This window comes from Muscardinus avellanarius (assembly GCF_963383645.1).
Source record: "Muscardinus avellanarius genome assembly, chromosome: 10".
NCBI classification, from domain to species: Eukaryota; Metazoa; Chordata; class Mammalia; order Rodentia; family Gliridae; genus Muscardinus; species Muscardinus avellanarius.
In genome coordinates, this window is record NC_137796.1 from 37765450 (window position 1) to 37787392 (window position 21943).

The 21943-nt window shown below is 40.2% G+C and overlaps 1 protein-coding gene across 3 annotated transcripts in view; it reads left to right on the top strand.

The window, feature by feature from the left end:
* Window positions 1-8030: 8030 nt before the first annotated feature.
* Window positions 8031-21943, top strand: part of LOC308267732 (ATP-binding cassette sub-family C member 12) — a gene marked incomplete at both ends in the record, with an annotated part of 61289 nt that continues 47376 nt past the window's right edge. For 2 of the 3 annotated variants that reach the window (XM_080702617.1, XM_080702616.1), the window contains 6 exons: window positions 8031-8149; window positions 10503-10658; window positions 14336-14483; window positions 14769-15002; window positions 16748-16921; window positions 17347-17494. In XM_080702617.1, coding sequence (XP_080558743.1) covers window positions 8031-8149; window positions 10503-10658; window positions 14336-14483; window positions 14769-15002; window positions 16748-16921; window positions 17347-17494 — 979 coding nt within the window. Of the gene's footprint in view, window positions 8150-10502; window positions 10659-14335; window positions 14488-14768; window positions 15003-16747; window positions 16922-17346; window positions 17495-21943 lie in introns of all 3 variants that reach the window. The other variant, XM_080702618.1, reaches the window with a different exon arrangement.

Consider the following 21943-nt stretch of genomic DNA (forward strand, 5'->3'; position numbering starts at 1 on the left):
GTGAATGGAATTGTTTTCTGGATTTTTTTTTTTTGCAGTGAATTTGTGGTTAATAAAAAAAAAACTACTGATTTTTATTGATAGATTTTTGTATCCTGCTATTTTGCTGAATTTGTTTTTTAGGTCTATATGTATTTTGGTTACATTTTCTGGATCTTCTAATCATAGAGTCATGTTATTGCAAGTAGAGATAACTTCAGTTCTTCTTTTCCTATTTGTATTCCTTTGATTTCCTTATCTTGCTTTTTTGCTTTGGCTAGAGTTTTGAGTACTACATTGAAAAGGAGTGGTGATAGTGAACATCCTTGTCTAGTTCCTGATTTTAAAGGAAATTTTTACAGTTTTTACCCATTAAATATGATGTTGACTTTGGGTTTATTGTATATTGCCTAAGATAAGTTCCTTCTATTTCAACTTTATGTAGTATTTATAATATAAATAGGTTTATAATATAAATGTTTATAATATAAACATTTTGTCAAATGTTTTTCAGCATTTACTGAGATGACCATGTTTATTTTGTCCATAGTTCTATTTATGTGGTGAATGACATGTATTATTTACATATGTTGAACCAGCCTTGCATCCCTAGGGAAAAAACCCAACTTGGACATGATATACAACTGATATAGTTTTGAATATGTATTGCTAGTATTTTTTTAGATATCTAGATTTTTTGCATCTATGCTTATCAATAATATTGATCTATAATTTTCTTTTCTTGAGGTATCTTTATTTGGTTTTTTCTTAAGGGGATACTTCATAGAAGGATTTTGGAAGAATTCCGTATCTTTCTATTTCATTGAATAATCTGTGAAGGACTGGTTTAGTTCTTCTATAAAGGTTTTATAGTATTCATCTGGGAATCCATCTGGACCTGGACTTTTCTTTTATGGAAGGCTTTTTATTGCTGGGTCTATCTATTTACTTGTTATTCACTAGTTTAGGTTTTCTATATCCTCTTGGTTACATTAGATAAATTGTATATGTCTATAAATCTCTCAATTTATTTTATGTTTTCCAGTTTATTGGAGTATAAACTTCAAAATAGTTTCTGATGATCCTCTGGATTTCCCTGCTGCTTGTGGTTATGTCTCCTTTTTCATTTCTTATTTTAAAAATTTGGGTCGAGCAGGGCGTGGTGGTGCATGCTTGTAATCCCCACACTTGGGAGGCAGAGACAGGAGGATCACGTAGGTTTGAAGCCAGCCACGTGCGCTGGCTTAGGAGACCCTGTTTCCAAATAAAAATGTAAAAAAAAAAAGGTCTGGGAGTGTAGCTCGGAGGTAGAAGGGCTTCCAGGAACCCCAGTGCCACAAAAAAAAAAAAAAAAAAATTGAGTCGAGGCTCCCCCCACAAATAACAATTTTTGTTTTGTTGATCTTTTGTGGTTTTTTTAGTTTTTTTCCGTAACATTAATTTCTGCTCTGATTTTAATTATTTACAGCTTTCTACTTGCTTTGGAATTAGTCTGTTCCACTTGCTTTTTTTTTGTCTCCATTCACATGGAATATCTTTTCCTATGAAATCTTTGCCAGTAATATGATTTTCTTGCAAGCAGCATATAGTTGGTTTATAATCTTTAATCCACATTTTGCATTTTAATTAAGGCATTTAGAGCATTGATATTCAATGTTATTATTGAGAGATATTTTATTTTCTGTCATTTTGAGTTATATTTTCTGTTCGATATAGTGTTATTCTTTTCTTCACTTAGTTGTTCACCTGGTGGAATTCATTCCTTGTCTGTTTTTGGTATTTATATCTTGTTTCTTTTTTTTACATATTTTTTCCAGTGCCAGCTTGGTAGTCAATGATTTTTTTTAAGTTTCTGCCTATGTTTGAAGGTCTTTTCTTTCTCCTTCAATTTTGAAAGATATCTTTTCTAGACATAACAGTCTGGGTGGAAGTTGTTTCTCAGAGTTTGGAGTACATCCTACTAGCCATCCTGGCTTTCAGGATTTAGGTTGAGAAGTCCAGAGTGATTTTTATTATTTTGTCCCTGAATATCACCTGTCCTTTTGCTCTCAATGCAAATGCTCTCAATGCAAAAGTTTCTTTCCTTGACTTCTATGTTAGTCATTTTTATTATTATGCGGTGTGGAGAAGTTCTTTGATCTTCTTATTAGGTTTCTGAATGTCCTCTGTATGTCGATGTTCATCTCATTTTTTATATTTGGGAAGTTGTCTGGTAGTATTTTCTGCAGAGGTTTCTAATTACCTTGGTTTTTGCCTCTAGACCTTCTTCAATGACTATTGTCTGTAAGTTAGGTCATTTCATATTATCCCAGATTTTTTGGATGCTCTGTTCATATTGTCCTATTGTCTTCTCTACATTTTTGACTGTGTGGTCAGTTTTTAATGAGCTTTCTTCTAAGAATGAGACACTATTTTTCATGTGGTTTAGTCTGCCAGTGATGGTTTCTGTTGAGGACTTTATGTTTTGTTTATTGTCTCCTTTATTTTGTTCAGGGTCTCTTTTTGATTCTTATTTAGAGCCTTAATTTTTATTGATATGATCTTTTATATCCTGTACCTTTCTCTGGCTTTATTTCTAAGTATTTTGATCATATTGAAAATAAAATTTTTGAATTATCCTTCTGGCATTTTTTGGAGCTCTGTATTAGTGATCATCATTGTGGAGTTCTTAGTTCTTATGTTTTCAGGATTCATAGGTTTATATCTTTGTTGTGTTAGGTTGATATCTCTGTTGTGTTGTCATCCTCTTCCTCTTTGTGTGGGAATCCTATGTCTATTTGTTGTCTCTGTATAATAAGTTCTATTCTAAGTATATGTATTTTTCTTAATGAATCTCTTTCATATAATCAGGATTTTGAGTTAGTCACCCAGAACCTCTTTAACAGGATATACTACATAGCCAGTGCAGGCAAAGAGCAGTCTCTGATTGGCTGAAGGCCACCTTGTTCACTGGGCCCAAACTGAGCAGGGCCATAGAATAAAAAATTCTGAGCCTGCGATCCATTTGGCTGAGTTTTAATGCCACAAGGACACCAGTGCTGCCCTATTGATTGTGATCATGTGAAACTCTGAGGGCTGCTGGCATCTGGCCTCCGTGGTCACTCCACTCAAACGTGGCAGGGATAGAAATTATGTTGTTCTGAGTCTGTGGCTTGGCTGGTTGTGCTTTATTGTGCCAGGGACACCACCATTGCTTTGTCGGTTGAAAATATGTGAAACCCTATGAGAAGCTGGCATCTGTGCTCACCAGGCACAAAATCTGCTTACTTAGAGATTGTAGCATTTCTAGCCTGTGGCATATATGAGTTAAATTGTCCCAGGGATACCAGTCCTGCTCTGCTAGCTGCAGTCCTATAAAATCCTGCTGGCTCCTGGCCTCTCTGCTTGCAGGGCCAAAATTCCACCAGGAGAGACATTGTACCATTCAGAACCTGGGGCATGAGTGGCTAAGTTATTTAGGCCCAGGTACACCACTGCTACTATGGCAGCTGTGAACATGTGAAATCTTGCCAGCTGCCAGCCTTGGTACTTGTGGCACCCAAATACTGTTGGCTGAGAGTTTATAAAAGCCTTCTGAGCCTGTGGCATAGTTGGCTGAGTTATTTAACCCTACACACATCTGGTTATCCTGCAGTAATCACTGGAGACCCTTCATGGTGGGGCCAACTGCTGATTCTAGGTCCTGCTCCAGCATGCCTAGGGGTGTTTGCTAATTCACATTTATGCTGTATACAGCCTCTGGCCCCATCTTCAAATAGTTTGCATACGCGCAGACCCCATGCCTTTGGTTATTGTCATGCAAGTCCCTGAAGCCATGCAGGATCCCACTGGGACAGTTTGTGAACTCATTGTCTCAATGATCCTGGTTGTAGCCACTCAGTTATCAGCAGGAAGGGTCTGTAATTTCTTGGTCCCAATGAGTTTACTGCAGCCACAGAAATTCACTGGGTGGTTTAGCTGAACAGTGTGGAGATTCATGGTGGTCTTAACCCAGCTAGTTGTAGCCATTTGGGTTCTGGCAGGAAAGGTCTGTTGTGTCTTGGTCCTGTTGAGTTTAGCTGCAACAATAGGAGTTAAGTTTGGCTGGGAAAACTGGAGATTTGTAGTCTTGAAGTTTTTGAGCAAGGATAGAAAAATGTGATTTTTTTTTTTTTTGGGTGTGTGTTGGTTCTTTGCAATCAGTGGCTAAATATAATTTAACTTCTTTTTTATTGGAGCTGATTTCCAAAAGTTTCTGGATTCCAGGAACCACCAACTCTGCTTACCAGATGAGATACTTGGAGCACTTTTCAGTCCTCTGCTCTTTGTGCTGCTTCCAGTTCAACTAGATTTTAATTGTCTTTTGCTGTTGAGTTCTGACTGCTTTTCTTCTCTTGCCAAGAAGCAGTCTTCTCACTAGTTAAGTTCTAAGTCTCAGAGCAACCGAAATGCCTAACTTCATCTATTTTGCCAACTTCAATCCCCCCAGATATTGGTTTTTAATACCATTTTCCAATAAAAGGAATCATGTGTACCTGGAGTAGTGAAGTTATATTATAAATATAGCTACTTTTATATAAAATATATTATTGTTTTATAAATGTGAACTTTGTACAGTTGTATCACCATGTATTTATTTTTCTGTAATTTGTTCCCCTCCTCTCAATTTATCATGTATGATATCCACATAAGTTGATATGGGGACTTGGGTCACTAATTTTTAGTGTTGAATAGTGATATAATGCATTCAAATTATGGAATTTGTTCATCTATTTTCCTGTTCACAGATATGTTTTAAAGAGAGCTGCTGAAAATATTCTTGTAGAGGGGCTACAAGGATATTTTTATATGAAATTCCACCCTTTGTGGATTGATTTCTTGTATTTTTCTAGATTAAATTCTGTGTTGACTTAAGTAAATATAAAAGAACAGAGGCAGGGGAGAATTTGTGAGGAGAATGGAACAGAGCTTGGAAAGTTTATGGCCACTTTGTATGTGACTGCTTGAACAGGCAGAACTCCTGGAGATGGATAGCCAGCTTTTTAGTAAGATTATCTTTAACTCAGCCAGATAATGCCAAATTGCTTAACCAATTAGTTATGCAATTTATATTTCCACCAACAATGTTTAAGAGTGTCTAGGCTCTCTATGCAAAGACTTGTGACTTTTTTTTTTTCAGTACTGGGATTGAACCCAGGGCATTCTACCTCTCAGCTACACCTCCAGCCCTATTTTATTCATTATTTTGAAATAGAGTCTCACTAAATTGTAGAAGGCATCACAAATTGCTGAGGCTGGCCGTGAACTGGTGATCCTCCTGTCTCAGCCTCCCAAGTACCAGGATTACAAGCATGTGCTATCACATCTGTCTCAAGACTTGTGATTTTTATATTGCCTGTCTGAAGGATGACAAATGGTTGTTTCTATGGTTGTGGTTTTAACTCACAATTTCCTGGTTCTTAGAAATTAAGCATATGTTTTTATGTTTATTTGGCTCATCTGTCAATTAACTGGTTATATCTGTTTCTCTCTTTTTTAATTGGTTATTTTTGTTATTGCTATATTAAAAATCTTTATATATTCTGCATACCAATTCTTTGTAAAGAGATTACATTTATACCACCATGTTTCTTCTCTTTTTAATCCTTTAAAAATTCTGCCTTCTGACTTACAGAAATTCATAGTATCAACATAGATGAATTTATCAAGCTTTTATCTAATGATTCTTTTTTGAACTTTCTTCAAGAAATTCTTTGCTATATAAAAATCATAAATATATATATATCTATGTAATTAATTTTTACTGTTAGTATGGTATTTCCTTATATAGTCTTTTACTTTCAACATTTATATTTAAAATATACCTTTTATTTTATTGGTATCATTGGATATTGCTTTTTTACTTTAGTCTGTCCATCGTGTTTTTGAAAGGGAGATATGGGGATTAAATCCAGGGGCATTATACCTCTGAGACATACCTCCATACTTTTTTTAAAAAAATATTAAAACAGCATTTCACTAAGTTGTTGAAGCTGGCTTCAAACCTATAACCCTCCTCTAGCAGCCTCCAACCTACTGGGATTATAGGCATGTGCCACCATGCCCAGGTAACAGTCTTTGTTTTTTAACTAAAATTTTTAGGCCATGTATATTTATTATAATTATTGATATGGTTGAATTTAAGTCTGTTGGCTTGTTCTGTCATATATTCGTATATTTATCCCTCTACTTTTAATCTCTTTTTTCCTCCTTGCCTTTCTGTTTTGTAGTTAATCTACTATTTTCCATTTTACTACCTTGATTAACTTCTTAGCTTGAACCCTCATTTGAGTATTTTTTTCCAGGTTTAATACTATGCTATGGTTTTATTTTATAATGTGAACTATTGTGTGCTTATTTCTCCTTTGTGAAGAAGTATTTGTGCCTTAGACTTCTCTCATAATTAGCATTATTTATCTTTTTTTTTTTTGGTGGTACTGGGGTTCCTGGATGCCCTTCTACCTCCGGGCTACACTCCCAGACCTATTTTTACCTTTTTATTTGGAAACAGGGTCTCCTAAGCCAGCGCGCGCTGCTGGCTTCGAACCTGCGTGATCCTCCTGTCTCTGCCTCCCAAGTGTGGGGATTACAAGTGTGCGCCACCATGCCCGGCTCATTATTTATCTTTTTGATAAACAAATATTAAACATCTAGTATGTTTAGGAATTGGGCTGGGTGTTGGGAATACAGTAGTGAACAAGAAAGACATGAATCCCATGGTATGTCTGGATAAACAGAAGAATAAGTAGGGAAGTTTTCTCAACAAAGGCAAAATCTGAAATGAGTCTCAAAGGCCAAACAGAAATTGATCAAGTGAAAGGCATGATACAAGATTGTACCAGGTTGTGGCAGAGGTGAGAACCAAGGCCTAAAAGGCCTAAAGGCAAGAGGAATCAGCATGTTGTTCAGGGAATGTTAAGATGCTTAGCATGGCTGCATCTCAGTGCATGGCTCAAAGTAAGAGTGGAGTGTACAGTAGGGTACAGGTTAGAGACCATTTAGGATTTTGTTTGCTAACTTCTACTATTCTAGTTGAATCAAGATCTAGAGTTGGATCAATAGTGTCCATGTTGTTAGGATTCATTAACCAGTCATTGAATGATTGAAGAAATTTTGAGAACTGCCTATAAACATGTACTTCCTCCAGCAGACTATAGTGTTTTAGTTTTCACTTTGGAGGATTCATCCTTTTGAAATAAAGACATTTTGATTTTCAAATCCTTTTGTAAAAATACTCCAGAGTAGTGTGAGATAGGCAATGGATTCCCCTGTGTTACTAGTGAAGGGAGGGACCTCATTCTCCCTGGGTCTAGGCTGTACCAGATGAGATGGTGGTGCTCATTCTCTGTATACTCTTGAGTAAGTCTTCCCCCTTTCTGGAGCCCTGTTTTCTTTTCTTTATAATGAGGCATTTATAAAAGCTTACATCTGAGGACATTCCAAGCTCAGTCACGCTAATATACTTAACAGCCATTAACATTTTGATGGGAATTGGTTTATTCAATGTTTCTAACCACAAGAACTTAGACAGAGAACTCATAGGGATGTGATCCCTGTATAAACTCTGATTGCAAGTGACAGAAACAAACTCAGCAAATCTTAGGTTAAAAAGGAGAATTTATTTATATGATATGGGGAGTAGGACTCATGGAACCCAGGCCAAGAGTATACCTAAGTCTAAGGGAAGGACAAGAAGAATGGGAAACCTTCAGAGACACTCGATTTGACCACTCACAATAGGCTTTTTGGCTCCCAGCCAACCTAATGTGGGAAAAGAAGTGAAACAAATGTTTTTACTAAGAAGAAGGGCTCAGAGTGGAGTTAAGGGATGTGGTAGGCCTTTTGGCCACACTCCCACATAAAGGGAAATGACTAATTGGTGAGATCAGGTCTGTGGGGACAGGTCCAGGTGCAGTAAGGTCACTGGGTTCAGTTCCAGATGTCCTTATTTCTCAGTGAGCCTTTGGCATCTCTCTGCTGCAGAGTGACAGTGTTCCTAGGCCAAGAGCACAGAGCTTCAGAGTGCCCTCAGGATGGTGGGTGAAGGCCCCTACCTTATCTCGGACCTGGACAGGCGAGGCCAGCGGAGATCCTTTGCAGAGAGATATGACCCCAGCCTGAAGACCATGATCCCAGTGCGCCCCTATGCAAGGTAAGGCAGGAGAAGGACTGAAGTGGGATCAGGGTGGGGCCTAGGAGGGTGCGTGCCATCCCTGCTCCCCATGTATTGCTCTGTGTGCTCACACTTCTGTCCATACACTCATTCACACAGCGTTTACTTACTGACCACTCAGTCATTGCCTCCTGCTGTTCTTGGTGAGAGGGAGTCAATAGCTAATGTTCAAGGAGAGCTCTGCATGTGTCAGGATTATCCAGGCACTTTACAAACATCTTGTTAACTCTACAACCACCCTGGCAGCACTGATATCTTCTTTATCCAATAGGAGAGGAAACTGAGGCACAGAAAGCTTAAATAAAGTTCATTAGGCAGCCTTAACACTCACTGGCTTAAGACAGTTTACTGATTAGCTTACAATTTCATAGGTGACCCTCAACTTGTGCTGAGATAGGTTAGGTGGTTCTTCTGGTCTTGACCATGCTCACTCAGGCATCTGTTGCCCAGCGGGCTGCTGTGCTCCTGGGGATTTGCAGGCAGGGTCTGAATTCCTGTTTTATTGCTTTGGGAAAGTTCTCTAACGTCTCTGTGTCTCAGTGTTTTTATCTATGAAATGGGGTCCTAATACTACCCTGCTACCCTTCTCACTGAGGTGTTGTGGGGATTATCTGAGATAAGGCAGGACTTTATCATCCAACCCACTTTTTAGGAAGCTTTTGCTATGTTCCAGGCACATAGTAACTCATGATACTATCTTAACTGGGGTTCTTCCAAAAGCCTTAGTTGAAAACTTGGATGTAAGTAGCTTACTGGGGAGATGATGACAAGAAGTAGGAGAAGGGGAAGTTTAGGGAGAATGAGACAGGGAAGGAGTAAAAGGCAACATAGTGTGTGTTGCTGCTGTGGGCAAGGAGGCCTTTGCTAGGTAGGCCTCCTGAGAAACGTCCAAATTTCCATACAAAAAAAATAGGAGGTGAGAACCTGTATCCATGGGTCTCCAGACCCCGTTAGTTCAGGTTTGTCCTGGGGGTACTAACCCATGCAATTCTAGGTTACGATGAGGCTTCAGGGAAGGCTCTGGAGCAGATGGTGACAAGAGTCCCAGCATACATTTGGGATAGGACACTGTCAGATGAGCTTCCATGGGACTGTCCTCTGCAGCTGAGAGCTGGAGGTGAGGACACCTTCACATGTGCCACGAAGAGCTGAAATAGATGGTTGATAGATTGTGCTTTGGCTTCTATTTTGTTGTAGATGGCTGATTCCTCAATGGCAAAACCTTCTCTTTTTATTTCTTTTCCCCTCTTCTTTCCTCTTCTCTTTTTCCTTCCCCTTCCTTCTTCCTCTCATCCTCTTTCTCTTTTGTTTTGTGGTACTGGGGATGGAACCCAGGAACATTCTACCTCCAAGCTACACCCCCAGCCCTCTTTTTTATTCTTTATTTTGTAACAGTGTCACTAAGTTGCAGAGGGCCTCACTAAGTTGCTAAGGCGGGCTGCAAACCTGTGATCCTCCTGTCTCAGCCTCTCAAGTACGGGGATTACAAGTGTGTGCTACCATGCCCAGTTCTCCTCTCACCCTCCTTCTATCTCTACCTCTTTTCTTCTTTCTCTCTTCTTTCTACTGCTCTTTTCCTGTTTTTTTCCTCTTTATTTCCCTTCCCTATCTTCCTCTTTTATCTGGTAGCTAATTTATACAGTATGTATTAATCCATCAAGTCCCCATAATCATAAGCTCTTGCTCTCCTGCTCTTGGGACGCCTCACCCAGAGGCATGTCCTTCTCTGGACCTTTCATCCTCCAGAGAGCAAGAGACATCTACCTGACCCTCTGATGGTAAACTGATGGGCCTCTGATCCCTTGTCTGTCAAATGCAGCAGGTGTCCTCTTTCCCATTGTATGGCCATTGGTAATTGTCCAACACTAATTCACTGAAAATATTTACTGGTTTGTAGCATTTATCAATTATTATGGTATAAAATACTCCACCTTAGCCAATTTCAAGCTACCAACACCACATCACTAGATGTGAAGTCAGAACAATACATAGTACCATCTTTCTGTGATGTTTTCACCATACAGGCGAAATAATTTCAAGAGAACAGATAATAGTAAAATAATTAGGAAGAGATGAGTTTTGAGTATGGTCACCTTTGTCTTTAGGATTTTTTATTTAAGTGCATATAACTTAACTTGAATTTTAGCTGTGTTTAACAACTAACTTGCAAAATTCCTGAAAATTTAATAGTGGCTCTCATGAGCTGGACTAACACAAGCAAGCCCTAGGTTCTAAGTGCAGCTGTGGTTACCAGTGTGGTTACAAATTCAGGCCAACCAGTCAGAGCAGGGACCCCTACACTCAGGGACACTGAGCACCCCTCTGTCTGCAGGCTAGCACCTAACCCGATAGATGACGCAGGACTGCTGTCCTTTGCCACGTTCTCCTGGCTCTCACCGGTGATGGTTAGAAGCTACAAGCACACGCTCAATGTGGACACGCTGCCACCGTTGTCACCATATGACTCATCTGACACCAATGCCAAAAGGTACCAGGATTTGCTTGGGTGGCATGGAGAGAGGAGCTCACCTGGGAGGGGTCACCTGGGGAGAGGAGCTCACCTGGGAGGGTCACCTGGGGAGAAGAGCTCACCCGGGAGGGGTCACCTGGGGAGAGGAGCTCACCCAGGAGGGGGTCACCTGGGGAGAGGAGCTCACCCGGGAGGGGTCACCTGGGGAGAGGAGCTCACCTTCCTGTGGGTACTTTTATGTGCTTCCATCTCCCTATGTGGAAACTGACACACCAGATGCTGGGCCCTTTCTTTGTGGCTGCTCTTTGAGAATACAGCTGGACTGCCTGAACTTCTAGGCTCAGATCTCACCTGGGCTGCTGCGTACGGCTCTAGGCATTGTGTTGTGTTGTGTTGTTTTGATTTTGTAGCACTAGGAATTGAACCCAGGGGTTTTCTACCTCTGAGCTACATCCTTAGCCTTTTTTTTAAAATAACTTATTTAGAAGTATGATCTCAGTAGGTTGCTGAGAGCCATGCTAATTTGCTGAAGCTGACTTTAAACCTGCCGTCCTCCTGTCTCTGTCTCCCAAGTACTAGGATTACAGGTGTGCACGACCATGCCAGGCTTAGTCATTGTGTTTTATTTTACTTTAAAAATAATTATTGGAGCCAGGCATAGTAGCACATGCTTGTAATCCCAGCAGTTTGGAGGCTGAGACAGAAGGATTTGGTTTCTGGCCAGCCTCAGCTATTTAATGAGGCCCTTTGCAACTTAGTGAGACCCTGTTTCAAAATAAAGAATTAAAAATTGGGCTGGAGGTGTAGAACAGAGGTAAAATGCCCCAGGGTTCAATCCCCAGTACTACAAAAAAAAAAAAAAATAGAAAAAATGAATAAAAAATAGAGCTGGGGGTGTAGCTTGGAGGTAGAATGCTCCTGGGTTCTAGTCCCAGTACTGCAAAATAAATAAATAAATAAATAAATAAATAAATAAATAAATAAATAAATATTGGACTTAAATATTACAAAATATATTGAGGTTGAACCAAATGGAACTGCCAATATTTGTCATTTTGACCTGTAAAAATGTAAATGTCATTGGTTCAACTTAATTCAAATTTATTATAAAAATAGTAAAGCAATGGAATTTAGCTGTGGAAGTATCACTCTCATATTCTTGTTCCCTCCCCAGAGGTCAAACTCTTTTAAAATGTTGATGTGGTCCTGTCCAAAATTTTTCTGCTCTGATTGAACAGACTCTTCTACAGAGCAATGCCTCTTTTTCACACAAGTCATGCCTTTTACCTTTAAGGAAAAACTGAAGCACAGTATACAGTTGTTGATCACCTTGCTCTTTTCAGTTGAAAGCTTGTAAAGACTTGTCTGTGTTGGCACAAAGACATTGATTTCATTCTTTACAGTAGCTGCACTGAATGCTGCAGCTCTAATAACCTAGAATATCACAAAGAAGGGTAGTTCTTGAAGACCCCTGCACTTTTTTTTCTCTTGGAAGTCACCCTGTCTTTGGCCAGGTGAGGGTAAAACGCAGAACACTGCCTGGAGTATATACTTAAGGGCTGAGAGTGTTAGTTTCAGACTGGCAGTTACTTCTAGAATTGTTTCCCCTCATCTGTGCCCTGAAGAAATTTCAGTTAGTGGTAATTTCTAAAATCTATGGCCTGGATAGTTTCCGGGGAGCACTGAGAGAAAGGGGCTGGACGGTGTCTGTGGAGTATGGGGGTTTCCTTCTAGCTCTCTGGTCAGTATCCTCCGTCTGTTTTTGTTGTTTTCTCCCATCTACCCAACATCAACTTGGATCCTCTTCTCCTCTGTGTTACCGTCTGTTCCTAGGTGGTCTCATCTACTCCACAGGCGTAAACACCAAACACATGCTGGCTACTCAACAAGAAATCCTTCTCTAGTCCAGCCCCCCATCCCCCAAGGTTCTAAACCCTAACGCCCAGCATCAGCTTGGATAGCAGCACCTGGGTGCCTTACAAACTTAAGGCTGTATCTTTTTGTTTGTTTGTTTTTTGTTTTTATTTTGTGTTTTTTCACTAGCAATTGAACCTGGAGCCTCCCACATACTAGGCAAGTGCTTAAAGCTGCATTTTTCCCCCTTGGTACTGAGGATTGAAACCAGCATTCTGCACCCTCAGCCTTCTTTAAAAAAATTATTTTATTTTGAAACAGGATATTGCTAAGTTGTTGAGGATTTTGTTAAGTTGTTGATGCTGGGCTTGAATCTGTAATCCTCCCATCTCAGCCTGCCAAGTACTGGGATTACAGGCGTGTGCCACCGTGCCTGGCATCAAGAGCATTATTGGTCCTAAGCCCCATCTTAACAATATTCTCCTTTTCCTCTTTCCCCTGACTCTGCAAACTCCATTCATACAGTTGACCAAGCTGAGAAACTGGGACCTACCCTGATTCCCCTTCTCCTTTTCTCCACATCTAATCATTGGTAAGCCTGTTGTCGCTCGCTCGCTCCCTCCTCCCTGCCTCCCTCTTTCCTTGAATCCACTGTCTCCCTGCGCCACACCACTGCCACTCTCACCTGGGTGCCCACAGGCCGGTGCTCTTGCCTTGGCTCCCCCAGTGATCTGCTGTTCTCACCGTAGCCAAGTGATCAGTTACATATGTAAAATGATCTTGCCACAATGGCTTCACAAGCTCTCCTTGCACTTGGAATACAATCCAGACTTCTTCTTGAGGGGCCGGGAGATCTGGCTCAGCACTGCCTCTCAGCATCTTGTCAGCTCCTCTCCTTCACACGCCATACTCCTTCAGTCATACCGACCTGACCGGCTTTCAAATTATGTGTGTGTATGTATATATGTGTGTATATATGTTCAAATATATATATATATACACACACATATATACACACATATATACATATATATGCATATATATATACACACAAATATATATACACACAAATATATATATTTGGTTCTGGGGATTGAACCCAGGCACATTCTGCCTCTGAGGTACACCACTTCTTATTTTCAGGTTTTTTTTTTTTTTTTTTTTTTTTTTAGTTTTACTGGGGTGTGGAATCCAGGGGCTTTCTACCTCTGGCTACACTCCCAGACCTATTTTGTATTTTATTTGGAAACAGGGTCTCACTAAGTTGCTGAGGGCCTCACTCAGTAGCTGAAGCTGGCTTCGAACCTGTGCAATCCTCCTGTCTCAGCCTCCCAAGCACAGGGATTACAAGGGTGCACCACCATGCCCGGCTTATCTGCAATTTTTAAATAGGATCTTGCTAAGTTGCCAAGGCACCTGCAGTCTTCCCGTCTCAGCCTCTGAAGTACTGGTACTACGGTTGTGTGGCAACATGCCTGACTCCTTTCAGATCTTTGAAATGGACAGTCTTCTTTGCTCTGGAGAAAATGTTTCTCTTGACTTCTTGGTTGCTCCTGTCTTATCAGAGCTGGTATCATGGCCAGGGAGGGCAGAGAAAGCAAAGGTCTGGAGACTTCCCAGGTGTCCGGTAGCCATGCCAGCTCGGGTCTAAGCACTGCCCCTTCCCCTCTTGTGTTCCACCTGCCTGGAGAAAGAAGGAAGGAGAATCAGTGCAGCCTGTCTGAGGGCCCGTTCCCAGGCTGGAGGGCTATGCCTTGCACCTTTGGAGGCTCTGCCCACCAGAGCAGCCTCGGACAGTGGAAATGTCAATCACTTTTTCTCTTCCTGTTCTTTCATTGCAGATTTCGAGTCCTTTGGGATGAAGAGGTGGAAAGGGTGGGCCCTACGAAGGCCTCCCTGGGCCACGTGGTCTGGAAGTTCCAGAGGACTCGCGTCTTGATGGACATTGTGGCCAACATCCTGTGCATCATCATGGCAGCCATAGGGCCGGTGAGTGGGCTGTCCTGCTCCTATCTTGCCTCCCAGGTCTCCAGCCAGGCAAAGCACAGCATTAGTTACTTTCTCTATCAGCTGGTGGATTTAGTATGTTGTTATTATCTTTGTGTTCCTTAAGGGCACATTTCATAAAGCTAATCCTTGTCAAGCACAGCAGTAGCCATTGAAATTAATTAAGAAGTCTGCCTCCGAAAGTCAGCTTGCTGACATTATCTGAGGCCTCCCATAGCATCTCCACCCCCAGCGGCTCTCTCTTCTCTCCACTGTGCTGTTTTACAGACAGTTCTCATTCACCAAATCCTCCAGCACACCGAGAGCACCTCCAAGAAAGTCTGGGTTGGCATTGGCCTGTGCATAGCCCTTTTTGCCACCGAGTTTACCAAAGTCCTCTTTTGGGCTCTTGCCTGGGCCATAAATTACCGCACGGCGATCCGGTTGAAGGTGGCCCTCTCCACCCTGGTTTTCGAAAATCTGGTGTCCTTCAAGACATTGACACACATCTCTGTTGGCGAGGTAAGCTGGTCCAGAAGGAGTCTAATTTTAGAAAATTGATTCTGGCTTTTCTGAATATGTATGAGATATGCTTCCTGGATGGAGCATCCATCTTCTTTTTGCTTATCCATGTTCTGCCCATCACATCCCATCTCCCCACTAAGGGAGGTGATGGGGACTCAAACCAAGGGAGGGATTCTAGGAAAGGAGGGCTTCATTTGAACTGGAGAATTTGGAGAAGCGTCCTAGTTTCAGCTGGAACTGGGCTCAGGACTGACTTTATCCTATGTTTTTGACGGTCAGTGGGGACACTGAGGCAGTACAGAGCACACTTTAGGTGTTTCATAACATTGATGGATCTGATCATTTCAGTTGTGTAGCATTTGGGGTGCCAAGGCCATAATGAGAACTGTGCCTGCTGTACTTTAGAGCTGACATTTTCTTAAGCCCTTCATCTCTAGCAATAAAATCCTTGTTGCTTATTCAAGAAAATTTTCCTAATCAGAGGAACTACAGGTGGTATGAGGTGAGAGAAAGGACTTGATTCTCTTTTACAGTTGCTCTTTTAGTATGTTCAAACTAACCCATATCAAGTACGATTATGCATGTAACAGAAAAATAAAAGTAGCTGGGCATGGTGGTGCACACTTGTAAACCCAGCATTTGGGAGGCTGAGACTGGAGGATCACGGTTCATAGATAGCCTCAGCTACTTAGTGAGGCCATTTGCAACTTGGTGAGACCATTTCAAAATAAATAATAAAAAATAGGGCTGGGGGGTGTAGATCGGAGGTAGAATGACCCTGGGTTCCATCCCCAGTACTGCAAGTAAATAAATAAATAAATAAATAAATAAATAAATAAATAAATAAATAAGAAAAGAAGGCCGGGTGTGGTGGTGCAAGCTTGTAATCCCCACGCTTGAGAGGTGGAGACAGGAGGATCACGCAGGTTTGAAGCCAGCCTCTCTGGCTTAAGAGACCCTGTTTCCAAATGAAATATAAAATAGGTCTGGGAGTGTAGCCCAGAGGTAGAAGGGTTCCATCCTCAGTACCACCAAAAAAAAAAAAAAAAAAAAGGAAGAAAAAGAAAAGAAAAGAAAAAGAAAAGAAAATCCAAAACAACAGTGGACTAAAAAAATACATTTATTTCACTTGTTTTAAAGGAAGTCTGGAAGAGGGCAATCTGGAGATGGTCAGAAGGCTTCAGGATCCTTCTCTTTCTTCATTACTGTCTTAGCATGGGTCTGCCATAATGGCTTAGGATGGATGCCAGAGATCCAGCCATCCCAACTCTGTTTCAAATAGTTGGGAAGAAAGAGAAAGAAAACAAAAGGGGTGTTTCTTCCAAGAGAATTTGGCTCCCTTTAAGGATTCAACCCAAAGTTCCCTCCCACACTTTGGCTTACATCTCATTGCCCTTCTCCTTCTACAAAGAAGGCCGGGAGATGTAGTATTTTAGCTGGGCATGTTGCTGCCTGAACTCCGCAACACAGTTGTGTTAATAAGGAGGAAGGGCAAATAGATAGAGGGTAAGCAGCAAGCAGTTTCTGAATCATGCTCACAGACAGTACTATTACTCTTTCTTCTTTGGGATTCTCAGTCCCCAAAGACTGGCCTTTGCAAAGACATACCAGAATGAGACCACAAACCTTACCAAGTTGGTCCCTTGGACTCCGTTCCCTTAGTCACTTGGAAAGCCTTCATTTGAGGAGATGTTTAAGTCACACTTTTTATGGCTGAATCCATGTGCTTTTTTTTTTTCCAGGTGCTCAATATACTATCAAGTGATAGCTATTCCTTGTTTGAAGCTGCCTTGTTTTGTCCCTTGCCAGCTACCATCCCTATCCTAATGGCTGTGTGTGCCGTGTATGCCTATTTCATTCTGGGGTCCACAGCTCTCATCGGGATATTCGTGTATGTCATATTCATCCCTATCCAGGTAATGGCAGGCCCCTGCTACAGAACTGCTTAACATTTGCATTCAGTATACAAGCTTTCACTGAGTTAGACAGAAGGCTTCATTTCCGGGGCACACACCTGCTGTGTGCCCCCAGGTGTGCTTTCCTTTACTGGCACTGGATTGTTTTAGAAGAACTTGAATTTGATTGCTCTGGGGGTGGAGGGAATGCCTCTTCAGTTTGACAAAGGCCCTGATGCTTCCTTTTCATCTGGGCAGTCCCTCATATCACCTGCCTGATCCACGGAGGTTTCCTGAGGCCACAACTCATGGGAAGGACTCAGCTGAGGATCTCAGCCAATTTCTCTTAGGACTTTTCCTGGCAATTATACTTCAATCTCTGGATTCTTAGGCTAAGTGCAACTCAGCAATTTTCCTTGAACACAGTGTTTGTACCTTGATTTCAGATGTTTATGGCTAAGCTCAATTCAGCTTTCCGAAGATCAGCAATTTCGGTGACAGATAAGCGAGTTCAGACAATGAATGAGTTTCTGACCTGCATCAAGCTGATTAAAATGTATGCCTGGGAGAAATCTTTTACAAACACCATTCGAGGTAGGGGGCAAAGCTGCCTTAGAGAACCACTTAAGTTTTATAATGTGCTCTTCTAAGTAGTTCTTAAGGCTAGTCATTGCAGAAAGGGGCCTAGAGGACCCCTGAGCTGCTCTGTAAGTCAAAGGACTCCTTCAGGATTACACAGATTTTATAGAAGGCATCTATTCTGATGAACTCAAGGGTTTTGCCTTTACTGGGGTAAGGGGGTCCTGATTATTGTCTTATTATCTCTTACAAAAATAAACTACTAACACACTGTAAGGAGTAAAAGACTGTCTCAAGCTCTTTCTTTGATTTATATCTTCTCTTTCTCTCTCTCTCTCATATCCCCTACAGCAGCTTTGTGTTTGGCCCACTGACTTAACATTCCATGTGCAGATACAAGGATGCATATTTAGTTTTTAAAAAGATAATATTAAAACTATTTCAATCAAATATAAATGCAAATCTTAATTGCAGGGACATTTCCATAATTGCTGACATGGACTCAGGTGGTTGGCCAGTTAATGATCTGGATTGCTGTTAGAAATGAGTCTCTGGATCTACAATTATACTCTTGTACCAGCATGAAATTGGGGCCGAAGCTGTGTGCCTGCACTTCAGGGAGTGGCTTTGGAAGACCTGCTTTTGAGCTTGTCAAAGGAAGTGGCCCTGGTGGGGAGACAGGCAGTGCCATGGGACTCTCTGAGGACTCAGAGATCCTCCCTCACATCCTGAACTTACTTCAGTACAATTTAACTTGATTGGATGAAATTGATTCCATTTGACTTTAATTCCACTTAACCCAGCTCAATTCAACTTGTCAGTTTAATTCAATATGTTGAATTAAATATCAAAATCCTACTATGTGCAAAACCATGAGAGTTACACAAATATTAAGGAAAAGGGTTTTTGCTTTTAAGATTAAGGGAAGATGAGATAATGAAGCTCAAAAATAGTCCCAAGTTTGTTGGCTGTAGCTCCAGCATATATCTGGAATCCATCTGCTTGTCTCCCTTCCACTGTCATCCTGTCCAAGCCTCCTGTTGTGGATGATGGCAAGCATGTTTGAATGCCCCTGATTTCTACCTTCCCTCTACAATCCATTATGCACCCAATGATCTTTTAGAAATGTTAATTGTATCCTGCTGGAAATCCTTAGTGGTTTCTTTTCACACTTAAATTTTCAAATTTAGATCTTTTGAATTAAATCCAAATTCCTTCCTATGGCCTATTAGGTCAAACATAATCTGGTCCCTGATCACCTCTCTGACCTCATATTTTATCCTCAATTTCTTAAAATTTTTTATTGGTGCATTATATTTATACATCATAATGCGGTAAAAAGCTTGTGTGGACATACATGTACACATCACCCACTTATCCCCTACCCAATTCCCACCCCATTCCCTCCCCATCCCTCCTTCCCACGCTTGGCTTAGTGGTTGACTTTGATATGTTCAAGTACATTGTGTGCTTTAGAAAATCTCCTTCTCCCCCCACCCATCTCCTCATTTAGGTTGTCTTGTTTGCTCTTCTATAGGATTTCCATTTTCATCTAGAGTTCCTCCTATGACCCATTTCTCCTTAGCTTTCACATATTAGGGAAAGCATCCGATTTCTTATTTTTTGTGACTGACTAATCTTGCTTAGCATAATGTCCACCAGTTCCATCCATTTCCCTGAAAATGATGTGATGGTGGTTTTTTTTATGGCTGAGTAAAATTCCATTGTGTGCATATCCTACAGTTTTGTAATCCATTCATATGTTGATGGACATCTTGGCTGGTTCCACAGTTTGGCTATGGAGAATTGTGCAGCTATGAACATAGATATACATGCATTAGTTTGTTAGTTTGGTTTCCTTTCTTTTTGTTATCTACCTGGAAGTGGTATTGCTGGAACGAATGGTAGATTTGTTCCCATTCTTCTGAGGATTCTTCATACTGTTTTCCAAAGTGGTTGCGCTAATTAGCAATCCCACCAACAATGTTTTAGAGTTCCCACTTCTCCACATACTCTCCAGCATTTATAGTTTGTGTTTTGAATGATGGCCATTCTAGCTGGAGTTAGGTGAAATTTCAGGGTAGTTTTGATTTGCATCTCTGCCGATGATGTTGAGCATTTTTTCATGCATTTGTTGACCATTTGAGTTTCTTCTTTCATGAAGTGTTTATTTAGTTTGCTTGCTCATTTTTTATTGGATTATTTGTTTTTTTAGTGTTGAGTTTGAGTTCTCTGTATATTCTAGATATTAGTCCTCTATCGGTGGTGTAGGTGGCAAAAATCTTCTCCCATTCTGTTGGCTATTGATTGAGGTTCTTGACAGTTTCCTTTGCTGAACAGAAGCTCTTCAGTTTCATTCAAGCCTATGTATTGATTTGCCTTTTAATTTGTTGTGCCATTGGGGTCTTGTTGAGAAAGTGTTTATCTGTGCCTGTGTGTTGCAGTGTTGGACCTATGCCCTTTTCAGGGAGCTTCAATGTCTCTGGTTTAATTTCCAAGTCTTTGATCTATCTTGAATTGACTCTTCTACAGGGTGAGGAAGTTGGATTAATTTCCAATTTTCTGCAAACAGTTAACCAGTTTTGCCAACACCATTTGTTGAAGAGGCTATCTTTTTTTCAGTGTATGTTTTTGGCCCCTTTGTCAAAAATCAATTGGCTGAAAGTGTGTGGACTTGTTTCTGGGTGTTCTATTCTGCTCCATTGGTCTATGTATCTGTTTTTGTGCCAGTACCATGCTGTATTTATTACAATGGCTTTCTAATATAGTTTAAAGTCAGGTATTGTGATTCCTCCTGCATGGTTTTTGTTGCTGAGAACTACTTTGGCTATCCTGGGATTTTTGTTATTCCAAATAAATTTAAGGACTGATTTTTCTATGTCTGTGAGGAATTATCTTGGTAGTTTAATGGGCATTGCATTGAATCTGTAGATTACTTTTGGAAGGATGGCCACTTTAATGATATTAATTCTGCCTATTCATGAGCATGCCAGATATTTCCATCTTCCAAGATCATCTTCAATTTCTTTTTTCAATGTTTTATAATTTTCTTTGTAGAGATCTTTTACCTCCTTGGATAAGTTTATTCCTAAGTCTTTTTTTTTTGTGGGGGATTCTGAGTGGAAGTGTTTTCTGAAATTCTTTTCAGTGGATTTATGGTTGGTGTACAGAAAAGCTTCTGATTTTTTTAGATTGATTTTGTATCCAGACACTTTGCTAAATTTGTTGATTAGTTCTATAAGCCTTTTGGTTGAGTTTGTTTTCTAAATATAGTAACATGTCATCTGAAAACAGTGAAAGTTTGAGTTCTTCTTTGCCTATTTGTACTACTTTGATTTCCTTTTCTTGCCTAATTGTTCTGGCTAGAGTCTCTAGTAGTATATTGAAGAGAAGTGGTGATAATGGACATCCTTGTCTCATTCCTGTTTTTAGGGGGAATTCTTGAAGTTTTTCCCCATTTAATATGATGTTGGCGGTTGGCTTATTGTAAATTGCCTTTATAATGTTGAGATATGTTCCTTCTATTCCAATTCTCTGCAGTGCTTTTATCATAAATGGATGTTGGATTTTATCAAATGCTTTTTCAGCATCTATTGAAATGCTCATGTGATTTTTGTCTTTGATTCTGTTTATATGATGAATTACATGGATTGATTTTTGGATGTTGAACCAGCCTTACATCCCTGGAATGAAACCTACCTGGTCATGATGTATGATTTTCTTGATGTGGTTTTGAATGTGTGTTGCTATTATTTTTTTTAATATTTTTGCATACAAGTTCATCAAAGATATAGTCCTGTAGATTTCATTCCTTTATTCAGTTTTTGTATTAACTGTCTTTATTTGGTTTTGGTATTAGTGTGATGTTGGCTTCATAGAATGTATTTGGGAGTGTCTCGTTTTTTTTTTTTTTTCTATTTCATGAAATAATTTGAGGAGTAGTGGGGCTAGCTCTTCTATAAAGGTTTCATAGACTTCACTTGGAAACCATCTGGTCCTGGGCTTTTCTTTGATGGTAAGCTTTTTATTGCTGGTTCAATCTCTTGATTGCTATTGGTTGGTTTAAAATTTCTATATCTTCTTGACTCAGTTTAGGAAGGTTGTATTTCTCTAGGAAATTGTCGATTTCCTCCAGATTTTCCATTTTGTTGGAGTATAGTTTTTCTAAGTAGTTTCTGATAATCCTCTGGATTTCTATGCTGTCAGTAGTAATGTCTCCTTTTTCATCTCTTATCTTCATAATTTGGGTTGATTCTCTCTTTTTTTCGTTAGGTTGGCTAGTGGTTTATCAATCTTGTTAATATTTTCAAGAAACCAGCTTTTGGTTTTGTTGATTTTCTGTATTTTTTTTAATTCTCTACTTTGTTAATTTCTGCTCTAATTTTAATAATTTCCTGTTTTCTACTGGCTTTGGGGTTCTATTGTTCCTGCTTTTCAAGGGCTTTCAGGTGTGTTGTTAGGTTA